The sequence below is a fragment of the Sarcophilus harrisii genome, chromosome 1 (assembly GCF_902635505.1).
Source record: "Sarcophilus harrisii chromosome 1, mSarHar1.11, whole genome shotgun sequence".
NCBI classification, from domain to species: domain Eukaryota; kingdom Metazoa; phylum Chordata; class Mammalia; order Dasyuromorphia; family Dasyuridae; genus Sarcophilus; species Sarcophilus harrisii.
The window spans coordinates 155,992,675-156,005,225 of NC_045426.1; the positions used below are offsets into that span (position 1 = coordinate 155,992,675).

Below are 12,551 nucleotides of genomic sequence, written 5' to 3' on the forward strand. Positions count from 1 at the left end.
TCCCAAAGGACTCATGGCGAAACATGCTATCCATCTCCAGAGAAAGAACTGATAATTGTCTGAATGCAGGCTGAAGCATACTATTTTTCACTCTCTTGCTTACTTGCTGGTGACATCATTCATTAGGGTGAAAAATAGAATTAAAACTCAAATCTCTTAACTTATCTATTCATTACCCTTACAACTGTCTTCTCAGGCCAAGAGACTAAGAACCAAAAAGTTTACAAATTGAACCAAAAACACCTTGCTTATAAGGGATCAGAATCTAAACAAAAGCTCCGAATAATAGTCATCAGACATCGAAGGTATAATACATGATGCTTAACCAACACACTCCAGAGGTAGTGTCTATAGCTTTCCTGTCCAAGACCAGAGCTAGCCTCAGCTTATGTGCAAGTCTAAGCTTGTGGGTAAAAGCAAGTGGGTAAATATGAATAAATTAGCAAAATGAGGAAACAAGAAATTTCTAAAGTTATCTTTAGAAAGGAGACTTCAAGATAGAATAACTAGATCCAAATTTTAGATGCAACACTTAATCATTTCGTGACCTCCTTCCAACCTCTTTTGACTAAGTGATTTCTAAATTTTCCTTAGTTTTTGAGAACATTTTTAAAATGTTTGAACATTGGGTATAAGGAACTAACTAGCAGTTTATATTTATTTTTCATTTTGAGATCACAATCGGAGTTGTGACTTCCCCAGATTCCCACATCTAATAAGTGTCTGAGATTGGATTAGAATTCAGATCTACCTGTCTGCCTCCAGTTTCTGAGCATTCCAGCCATTCTGCCACCTACCTGCCCCCAGATTACATTTTCTAATGGGATTTTCCTATATGTTTTGATTCCACTTAAGAGCTTTTCTAAGATTGGAAAATGAGTAATGCCTATCAATTGGGGAATGACTGAACAAGTTGTGGCATGTTAAGGTAAGATAATACCTTGAAAATTGTCCTATGAAAATTATGAACAAGCTGATTTTAAAAGGCCTGGAAAGATTTACATGTTGATGCTGAATGAAACAAGCTGAACCAGGAATATATATAGTAACAGCAAGATTGTGTGATGATCAACTATGAAAGATTTGATTCTTCTCAGTGGTTCAGTGATTCAAAGCAAACAATTGATTTGGGACAGAAAATGCCATCTGCATCCAGAAAAAGAACTAAGGGAGACTGATTGTACATCAAACCATGTTATGTTCACTTCTTTTTTGTTGTTGTTGTTTTTTATCTCTTCCATGGTTTTTCCTTTTGCTCTGATTTTTCTCTCCCAACATGATTCATAAAGCAATGTGCATTAAATAAATAAATAAAAGCTTTTCTAAGATATAAAGAAGAATGATTTATGTTTTCTAAAGTCAAAAGATTTTCCTAAGGGGAAAAAAAAGAACTTGATTTGTTCATGTACACATTACACAAGCAGCAGTGAGAGGAATGACATTCACTCAAATCTCACTGATACCAACTTCTATGGCCACTATGAAACAAGTAACATTAGAAATCCTTTGAAGTTAAGAAAGAAAAAAAAAATGCCACATTGAGGAATTAAAGGCCAACAGTTTTTTATCAAATTTCCTTCCTCTCCAGCAGGTTTGGAAATGACTTCAAGAAGCAACACTTTTTTATCTTATCGGTAGTAAAAGAGATCACAGAATCATTAAGTTGGATCAGTCTATGAACACCTAGTTCATTCCCTTGCCTCTGAGTAGAGCTGTTTCCAAAATCCAAGAAAGTAATCTATCTCCCCTTTCTTTTAAAATTCCAGAAAAAGGAAAGTACACCATTTGTCTTGGCAAGACATTTTAGTATTTTACAAATGCTACAGTAAAAAGCAGAGATAGCATGGAGCCTGGTCCCCTGAAGACCTGAACTCAAATACATCCTCAAACACTTACTAGTTGTGGCACTCTGAAAAAGTTGAGGGAATCAAATGAAATAATATTTGCCAAAAAAAAGTGCTTAGCACATTGTAGGTGCTACATAAATATTTCTTTCTTTCTTCTTTCTTCTAAGAAAAGTCCTCTTAGCTACCCTGTACACCATTCTCTCTGGGCCTGTCTTCAATGAATTCAATTTAATTCATTGTATTGAATACAAAGGAAATACAAAGAAAAAAAAAAAAAACCAGAACAATTCCCTCCTTCTAGAAGATTATTTTCCACTGACAGAATATAAGAAGACATTTACTTTAGTTTTCACTTATAAAAATAACCATTCATATACATGAAATACTTTCAGGTCTCCAATTAGCTTTATCATCCCTTTGTTAAACAAACCCAGTTTTCCCAGCCTTTCCCTCAGATAGTCTATTTCCCAGTGTGAGTCTTTGAAGGGACCATAAAATAATAGAGTAGAATGAAAGCTCTCTGAAAACAAGAAGCATTTCTTTTAATCTTCTTCCGCAGCACTAAATAAAGTGCTTTGTATTGCTGAATATCTGTCTACCTCAAACTCCAAAATTAAATAAAGGCCTAATTAATATTGAAAACAAAGAGAAGATTTATAGACAACAAAATATTAGTTCAGTCAGCGTTTCTGCCACTTGTTTGCTGTGTAGCCTCGGAAAAAATAATATATGCCCTCCATGACTCAGTTTCCTCATTTACAAAATGGGAATGGGAGAGGGAAAGAAGGGTTGGCATTTGCTTTCTCAGTCTACTTCTCTCTCTCTCCACCATAGAGGTTGTTCCAAATCTTTTCTCCAAAGCATCCTTAAGATCCTTTCTTTCTCTCTCTATCCCCAGCTGAAGATTTCCTTTCATACTTTACCAGAAAAATCCAGGCCATTCAAAGCAAACTCCTTCTCTCTTTCTGTTCACACCACAACCATTCTAATTCAGACCCTTATCATCTCTCACTTCTCATCTCTCACAGCTTCTTTGATATACCTCTCAAGTCTCCCCTGTCTTCAATATAACCTTCATTCACCTGGCAAAAGAAATTCTTTGCTAGCCTTCTACTCAAAAAGTGTCAAGGACTCTCAGTTGTCCTAGGATAAAACACAAACTTTTCTGTTTGGCTTTTATAATTCTTCATATTTTTTTGGCAAATTACATATTACTCACTTTCAAGAAATTTAACTACCCACCAAACCTAGGTGCTATTCACCAAGCCTTTACCCAGATTATCATTCCCACTTGAAATAAATTACCTCTGTATTTCTATGTTTTAGAATTCCTAGCTTCCTTCAACATTAAACTCATTTGCTACTTTATAAATATTCTCATCCATCACCCCCTTTGTTATCTCCCCACAAATTATTCCATATATCTTTTGTGTATACTTTAAATTTAACTGTTACCAAAAAAAATTGCAAGCTCCATAAGGGCATGGACTTTTAATTATTTCTTCCTATTTCCCATTACCTAAAACAGTTACTGGCACATGTTTAGGAACATATAATAAATGCTTATTAAATAAATTAAAAGTGCCTTTTAAGTCATTATACATTGTTGTTGTTGCTGTGTCATTTCAATCATTTCGACTTTTTGTGATCCCATTTGGGATTTGGTTCCTTTTCCTACAAATTAGAACTGAGAAAAGCAGAGTTAAGTGACTTATTTAGAAAGTTTCTGAGACAGGATTTGAACTCATGAGGATGTCTTCCTGATTCCAAGACCAGTGTTTTATACTGTGACTCCTCCCTACCCAAAAATTCATTCCATAAATATATGACATTGTTATAACTTCTGTTTTATCTCTTTGTCATACTTTAGTTTTTTAATTGCAAAAGTATAACAATTTTTATTTAAATCCACTTTTAATGTCTTTATACAAAGCTAGTCTTACCAAGTTCATTATTACTCTTTAGATGGAATATCCTGTACCCAACATATTTATATAATTAAGAACAATTGTTTCCAGTATCCAAAATTTTGAAATATGAGATATATTCCATTTTTACATTCTGATTAAAAAGCAACATTTTATCTATTGGAGACTCATTTTTAAGCTACCTTTATTACAAACGGGACTTACTGCAGTGATACACTCATTCCTAACAAAACTCTGTATGATACTCCTTCAGCCATATTCACACCTGTCATTGATTAGAAAATGTCCAGACAATTCCTCTTAAGGGTCATTTCTTAGCTTTGACCTTGCTAGGCACACAATTCAGGATGCCAGCCAGCTAGTTCATCAGAAGGCAGTCCTAATCACTTTGAAAACTACTTCCAACAAATTAATAAACAGAATGAATTTTTGAAATGGTTGCCAATAATGATGTAGCTTTACTTAAGGCCAGACATTAAATTAAAAGATCAGAAGTCAAGTACAAAAAATGTACATTCTTCATTCAAAGCCAGTCTACTCTATGGTACCCCAAGGGGAAAAAATGCTTGTGGATTAGAAACTTAATGTTTTCTTAATGTTGATCAGATGTGCTAATTATATATAACTGCATCAAGTATTTCAGTTCAAAAAATCATAAGTATCTAAAGCTATGCTTTTCAAAAGTCATTATAACCCACACCATTAGTACTACCTTAAGATAATTTAATTTTTGAAATTTGTTAAAATTGTCTTTATAATTTTAATGGATAACAATTAGATAAGTTGTTAAATAATTTCTTATAAATAATTTAGGTTTGTAAAATTCATTTCTTATAAACCACAAATGGCAAAAATAAACCTTTTCTACTAGCAGAGGCATCTATGGTTCTACAGTAAAATAACAATTGAATATTCTAACAGACCAAATCCCAAACTATTACTACAAAACAGATTTCCTGGAAAAACTATCATCTAAATAGATTTTATGACCCTTTCTGAAATCTACAGTTGAAAGGCAAATGATTGATTTAAAAGGATAGGGGAAAGGGAAGTTAACTAACACTAAAACAGAAGTGTTTTTCATTCACTTTTTTCTCTATGATGAGTAGAATGTGTAATGGGGCCAGGTTTTATTTCTAACTTCAAGCAAGACTATATATTATAACTAATAATTGAAGAAGCATTTTTTTTTACTGCTTGCAAATATTTTTCCTTTCTCATTTATATCATTAATTCTGACTTTAAGTAGAAATCCTCTCATGAAAGCTTTTTTTTCCCCTCCTGGAAGTTTAGTTCTTCAATGTAAATTTACTGTTAATAAAAGTTTATAAGTATTTCACCATAGCAAATAAAAATCAAGTCTTTACTCTGTAATACCAATCACCTTTCTGAATTTGTTTGTTTTTAAGCGTCCCTTTAGAAAAGTGAAGGTAATCTTCATTATTTAAATACATAACTTACCTGAAAGGAAAGACTTAATTCAAGTACAAATGATAGACAATAGACTTTTTATTTACATAAATATTGCCATTTAGCTACCATAGCCTATTTGACATTTGCTTAATTAATAAAAAGGCTGTCAGAATATCTAAGTTCTTGAAAGGTCTGTGGAAGCCCTTTTAATTTCCACAGTATCTGTAGTCCATTCAACTACCAAAAAATCTCTATTTTTAAATAATTTTAAAGGATCAGGCATACCATAAGAAGTCAAGAGCTGCAAAGAAGTATAAATTTTACACTGAAAAAAAAAATGTAATGACTGATGGGGAGTTAGTATCCAAGACAAAGAAGATGGTAAGGGAACAAAGTGATGGGAATGTGCATTTATTAAGTATCTACTATGTGCTAAATGCTTTACAAGTATTCTTTCATTTTATCTTTACAACAACCCTTGAAAGTAGATCCTATTATTATCTCCATTTTACAGTTGAGGAAATTGAGGCATCAGGTTAACTGACTAGTTAGCATAGATAACTTTCTAGCATAGCTAAAAGTACTGAAGGTTAGATTTGAAATCAGGTCTTCCTGACCTCAGCCAGAGATCTAACCACTGAATTACCTAGCTGCTTGTGATAAGAGTAGTCACCTTGCTCAAGTGAAATACAACCTTGCATTCTAAAAGAATCAACAGATGTGATTGCTGAGTATATTTTTAAAATAATGGAAAATTGAGAGGCACTCTAAGCAGGGCAAATGTCCACATTTTTTTAAAAAGGGAAAAGAACAAATCTGCAAACCATAAACCAAAGAACTTTGCTTTGATTCTTAGGGACATTCTACCCAGCTTCTTACACTGTGGTTTGCAACCACAGAAGGATTTTATAGATGAATGTGGAAGTCACAAAATTATGATTTATTATTACTACATGTCCTATTTAATATACCTATATGTCATGTAAAAATTTCTTAGGTAAAAGGGGTCACAAATGGAAAAAGTTTAAGAAGCCCTGCTCTAAGAAATAATAAAAGATATAGTGAACATTTCAAAAAGGAAGCAATAGTTACATAAATCTAGCATCATCATTCTAGTTTCATCAAAAATAAGTCCTGTCAAACTAACCTCATTTCTTTTCTCCAATCAATCAGTAAGCATCTTCTAAGTGTTCTATTATGTGTTAAGCTCTGTACAAAGTGCTGAACAACAGGATGCAAAAGATAGTCCATGCCCCTCAAGGAACTCACAATATAATAGGGAAGGCCACAAGCAAACAAATATGTAAATAAACAAACTATATAATATGTAAATAGGAAATAATTAACAAAGAAAACACACAAGAATTAAAAGGGGTTGGTTGAGAAATGTTTCCTGTAGAACAAAAGATTTTAGCTGGGATTTGAAGAAAGCCTGGAAAATAAGAAGATGGAATTGAGAAAGAAGGCAGGAGTAGTAAACCATTAGATAATAGTAATGCTGTAGATTGTGTTTATCTGTATCTTAACAAAGCACTTGATAAAATATCTTATACTATTCTTGTAGAGAAATTGGAGAGATAGTAAGATCCAGATGTCAGAACAAGTTGGATGAGGAGAGTTAAAAAGCAATTGTTGATGGTTCAATATTGATGGGGCAGGAAGTCTCCAATGGAATACCCAAAGGATCTCCACTTGGCCCTAAGCTATTTCACATTTTTATCAATAATTGAGTAAAGGCATAGATAACATGCTCATCAAATCTGTAGAAGACATAAACCTGGGAGGGAGAGCTAATACAATAGATGCCAGAGCCACAATCCCAAAGGATGCTCCAAGCTACAGCATTAAGCTAAAGTTAATATTGTAAATTTTGGATAAATATAAAATCATGCACTATGGCACAAAAAATCACATATTCACATAAGTTGTGTATTTGGGATACAACAATCAACTTCATAATAGCATCACAGACATGGAGAAACAACAATTGTTCAGGAAAAAGATGGGTAGGCTTTAGTAGATTACAAGTTCAATATGATTTGACAGTATGATGTAACATTCAAAAAAACCTAATATAATATTGAATTGCATTAAAAGGATCCCAGTTTCCAAAAATAGGGAGCGTTCTCCTGTCCTCTGACCTTATCAGACTTCATCTGGAGTGTTACATTTGATTCTGAGAATTAATTTTAAAATGACACTGATAAACTGGAAACTATCAGGAGGAGAGTCATCATGGTGATGGATCCCGAGTCTGTGATGTAGAAGATCAGCTGAGGAAATGAGAATGCTTAGCCTGGAGAAAAGAAGATTAAGATAACATGACAGTTGTCTTCAATTTTTTGAAGAGCTGTCATGTGGAGAAGTGGTTAGACTTGTTTTTGGCTGCAGAGGGCCATGGATCAAAATCACAGTGATGTGAAGTAAGGCTTGATAATCAGAAAAAAAAAAAAATCTAACAATTAGAACTGTATGAAAATAAAATAGCCTGTCTCAAAAAGTAGTGGGTTGCCCCTCCTTGGAGGTCTTTAAGTAGAAATTGAATGATCTCAAATGATCAGAACATCTTTAGTAAGAGATCCTTTTGGTACAGAAAACAGATTAAATGGTTATTGAAGTCCCTTCCAACTTACAAATTCTGAAAGTCTGTGATATTCCAATTTGCTCCCCATCTTCAATCTGTCCTATCATATGTAGCCAGGAAGTTAGCAACTAGTCATTTTAAATACATTTTAATATAAGTTCTATTAAACTAAACCAAGTTTCAACATGTAAATTATATAGGCATTCAACCTTCCCTTCCCCATCTAAAAAACACAAGTTGACTTGGGAACTGCTGACCAACGCAACCAATTCATAATCTAGCATCATAAAAGCAAACAGGCTATGACCTCAGTAAGAGGTTAAGTATCCTACATTTTAATTAAAGATTTATTTTTAACATCTTTATTCTAGAGATATATTTGTATTTTCTTTCTTTTTTATTAACAAATCACTTTTAAAAGAAATTCATTATTCCAATAGAATAAACCTCCATAATTAATGAGTTAAACTTCAATTCCTAAACTTCAAGTTTTACAAACATATTACTGGTAATACTTTAAATATATGAATTATGTGTGTTTGTTAATTTCCTGACCATAGAGGAAAATAATGTTTCTAAAAGTTTATACTGTGGGTAAACCAAGAAAATGTGTGTATTAGTCTGTTCACTACTAAATACTGAAGCAAACACACTTTAAGCCCCCTGAACCATTTCTGAATTTTAGGTTATAAATGGATTGCTTGAAGATTTTTGCCATGAACAAATTTGAAAATTGGTTTTGACTTTAAACTTGTGGTGGATATTTCCTGACTTCAGCTACTAGCTAAATATCTAGTTCATGTAGAAATTTTAAAAGTCAGTAATTGTATGTCAATTTCAGATTCTATCCTCAAAAACTCACTCACAGTAACATTTCCCATGCTACCTAACAATTTACATTTTTTCATTACAGAGATTATAAATATTTAATGTAATCATTTTTAGCCAAATGGAATTTCTCAAGAGTATACCTACTTTAAAAAAAATCTATCTCTTCTAACTCCTCATTCTCCTGCTACAATTTCAAGGAAAGAGCATATATTACTGATCATTTCCTAACCTAAATGATGGAATGGTATTGTCATTTACCATCAAAAAACATTATACTTTGCCTTGAAATCTCTCAGGAATATTAATAATGCAACAAAAAGGTCCTCTAAACATAGTCTAGATAAACCTTATAAATTATATGAAAGATCATTATTATTTATTCTCTTATCAAAATTTCACACATTTAATGCATTTAGGGTCCAATTTTAAAATTCTGATCTATGTAGTTGTCAGATAGTTGAGATATTCTTCTCTAGAAGAAATAGCATTATCAACTTGAAAATACTAATGGGAGAAACCCTAAAGATTTTTATGTTCTTAATTTTGAGAAGAAAATACTTTAAAATTCTTCATTACTGCAGAAGAATTGTTCTCTTGTATGATCCTGCAACTAATCAGTGTGTGATTTGATGGCTTTACAAACACAATAAATTGATATTCAATTTAAAATAAAGAAAAACAACAATGAGGTATGATACTACCAATTGGAAACAATAACATTTCATGTTTTTTAATTTAAAAAATACTATGAAGAAATACTATCTTTTCAAGTAGTAGAAATTCCAAATGATTCTCTACATAGAGCATTTAAATCCCTGGAACCAAATCTGACCCTTGTAGAGATAAGCACATATATTAATGTGTTCTGCCTGAACTTTCCACAAGTACAGAGAATACCTATTCTCTAGTGAGTTGACATTCCAAGGGAAGTTCACTTGTGACTTTACCTCTATGAGGAGGTGCTTACAACCCTAGACATTATAGTAAGATGCAAAAATGAATTTTTAGCATCAATGCAATCTCAGCTGTTGGGTTCACATCATTATCTTCACTAAAACTAGCATTACTGATTAAATATACATCCAGTTTCACATATCAGAAAGATAGAAAGGAAAGAATCAGGTCAGTTGCCTGAGAAAGTTATAGCCCTACTTAAGAAATAGGATTTCAAGAGCATCTGGTGTAATAGCTACCAGAAGGAACCCGCCATCAAACACTGAGAAGCCACCCTGTGGCCCTGGTAATCCAAAGACCAGAATCAAAAATAGAATCTAACCCATTCAGAATTTTAAAAACAACAATTTCAAAGGGTGCCTCCTCACGACACCCAATGGGGGTATGTTCCAGTACCCACCCACAATGGTCTAAGCACTCATCTCTGCGGGAATTTGCCCTCATTAAACCCTGAGACCATTTTCCAAACTAGTCTGGATCATCAGAAGAAATGTTTAAAAATTAAATTTGATGTTCAAGTACCAGACATCAAAGGCTATTGCTGGGAAGGAGCCACTCAGAGGAGCTCCCAGAGGCAAAGAAAAGCTCAGTAGAGGATCAGAGAAAGAACTGAGCCAATTCAGGATAACAAGTTCAGACAGCTGTGTGTAACAGCCAGTGTAAGGGGTGGCGAACAGCACAGCTGTATTTGATTATTTGAATTCTTATAAATATTCACCCTTAGTGTAACTTCTGGTTATTTGATGCAAAAGATTAAATCATAAATGCTGATGCTTCAATGAAAGAGTGCTGAAATGTGGAGAGCATGCAGGGGAAATGTTTATGAGAGTATGTGTAGTGAACATACATGTAAACATTCCTGAAGATTATATTGGTGAAAGCATAGAATGGATTTTTTCCTATAGTGATTTCATTGATATGTATTATATAAGTACATATGTGATACCTGACACCAAGACTGCTAAATCATTACAATGCCTGAATTTTTTTAAAAGGAGAATTAGAACCAAACAGATCATGGTAACAGAGATACCAAAGGTTATTAGATTGATATTTCGAACCACAAATGCATAAAAGATCCATGTGTAATATTATTTATGACATTTGGTATTAGAGTGGTGATTGAGGTGCATAAGAACATTTCCTGATTTGTAAGATCAAGTAAATGAAGTAAAGGAAATTAAGCATAGGAATCAAAAATTCAGTTTATATCTTAATAGTCTAATAATTAGCAGAGCAAACTTTCCAAATGCTAAGAGATTTCATTTGACTGGGTTTCAACACTGCAGCACACCTTCTGGTTAAGTATCTCCTACTATTAATTGCCTCTGGAGAGCAACATAATCTGTTATAACTCCACAAAGGGAACACATGTTAAATATGTCCCTGAAAATGAGAATGTATAAGGAAGACAAAAAAAGAGCCAGTATTGAATTTGGCCACACCAATATTGCTTCCATTTTTGTTTTTGGTTTCCATTGGATACAGATAAGAAGTGAGAAGAGGCAATTATCTTATAATAATGTAAGCATATTTTTCCATATTATTTTAATTAGAAAATAACAAAGTGATTCTATTTTGCCCAAGAGGCTAGCTGCATAGTATACAATATAACAAATTTTATTCTTTGCATTCTGTTTGCATTTGCAGTTTGAACATTTTTAAGGACAATATAACTCCTCTATATTTTTCTCCTCATCAAATTTTTTAAAATACCTTGGGGGTTGAGGAGTCAATGAGTTTTTTGTCCAACAACAATTATTGTATTTGTTACCAATTTTTTTTTTCTTTCTGCTACTGGAAAGGAGGTCATGTGCTTGCTTTTATATGTATTTTATTCTACCATCAATTCAAAAATTTAATTGATCTCATAGATTCTTCCATTAAATAATTGTGAATCCTGACCTTATAAGTAGAAGGGAATATATTTGTGAAATTTAATCAAATCATAAAGCTTTCCTTTCTACTATTTGATCAACATTTTAAATAGACTAATCCATTAATTTTCAATGGTTAAATAACAATAAATAATCTCTTTGCTCTCATTAGGTCATATCTCTTGGATTATTTCATTGAAGATTTAAGTAGAAGCAAATATAATAATACTATAGAACACACACACACACACACACAACAATCAAAGGAAAAATACTTGCAACAAACCATACCTAGTAATAAGAACCGCATTATCGTGGTGGGCAATCCCATTTTCTGGAATGGTGTTTCCATCACTTTGGTGGGAGAGAATGGATTTCTGCCATTTACAGAAGCTATCGAGGGACTTGTCTGCATGGTGGTTTATCTCCAAGTTTGGCTGCAATACAACATGCATACCAGAAATGTTCCAAACAAATTACTAAGGTCAGTTGTTAAGCCTTTTGAAGACTAAAATGGGACTATAATTAGAAGCAGTGGTTTCTAGGAATAATCTCCTCTTGCCAATTTTTATCTCTGTAAAATCTGACCTAGAGTTCATCTAGTGTATTACAGAGCAGGCATTCTTCTCAGCTCCAGCTTTAGCGATTAGGTGAATACAAAAACTGAGATAATCCGCGTACAAAAGCAAACATAGAACCATTATTATAAATCTGCCACTGAAATGCTCAAATTTGCACTGATAACATTCATCTAACATATGTAAACATATATCCCCAACATGACATAGAAGGAATATTCCTTTTAAGTATTTTAATCTTGCTTAAAATAGTGAATAATAAAATAGTGAAAGTTGAGGTCCCTAGTCAAATACATTCTCCTAAAGTGAGAGTAAGGTAGTCTATGTGGTAATACACAGTACTGTAGCCTGAGTTTTATGGCTTGAAGTCTTTGAAAGGAGAACTTAGTCTTACCTGATCTTCAGTGAGAACAATTAAACGAGCCACTATGATATTCACAACGTTTCCTAGGCTAGAATCCCGATAAAGTTTGGCAACCTGACCTCCAGAAAATAAGAAAAGACAAAAAGTCAGACAAAAATTACTGGACAATTGATTG

The 12,551-nt window shown here is 33.0% G+C and overlaps 1 protein-coding gene across 2 annotated transcripts in view; it reads right to left on the reverse strand.

Annotated features, from left to right (window-relative positions):
• The window catches only part of ADAMTS6 (ADAM metallopeptidase with thrombospondin type 1 motif 6), a 322,872-nt gene that overhangs the window by 271,831 nt on the left and 38,490 nt on the right, over positions 1-12,551 (reverse strand). For both annotated transcript variants that reach the window (XM_031965568.1, XM_031965571.1), the window contains exons 6-7: positions 12,407-12,490; positions 11,726-11,871 (exon numbers count right to left, since the gene is read on the reverse strand). In XM_031965568.1, the coding sequence (XP_031821428.1) occupies positions 11,726-11,871; positions 12,407-12,490 (230 nt within the window). The remainder of the gene's footprint in view (positions 1-11,725; positions 11,872-12,406; positions 12,491-12,551) is intronic.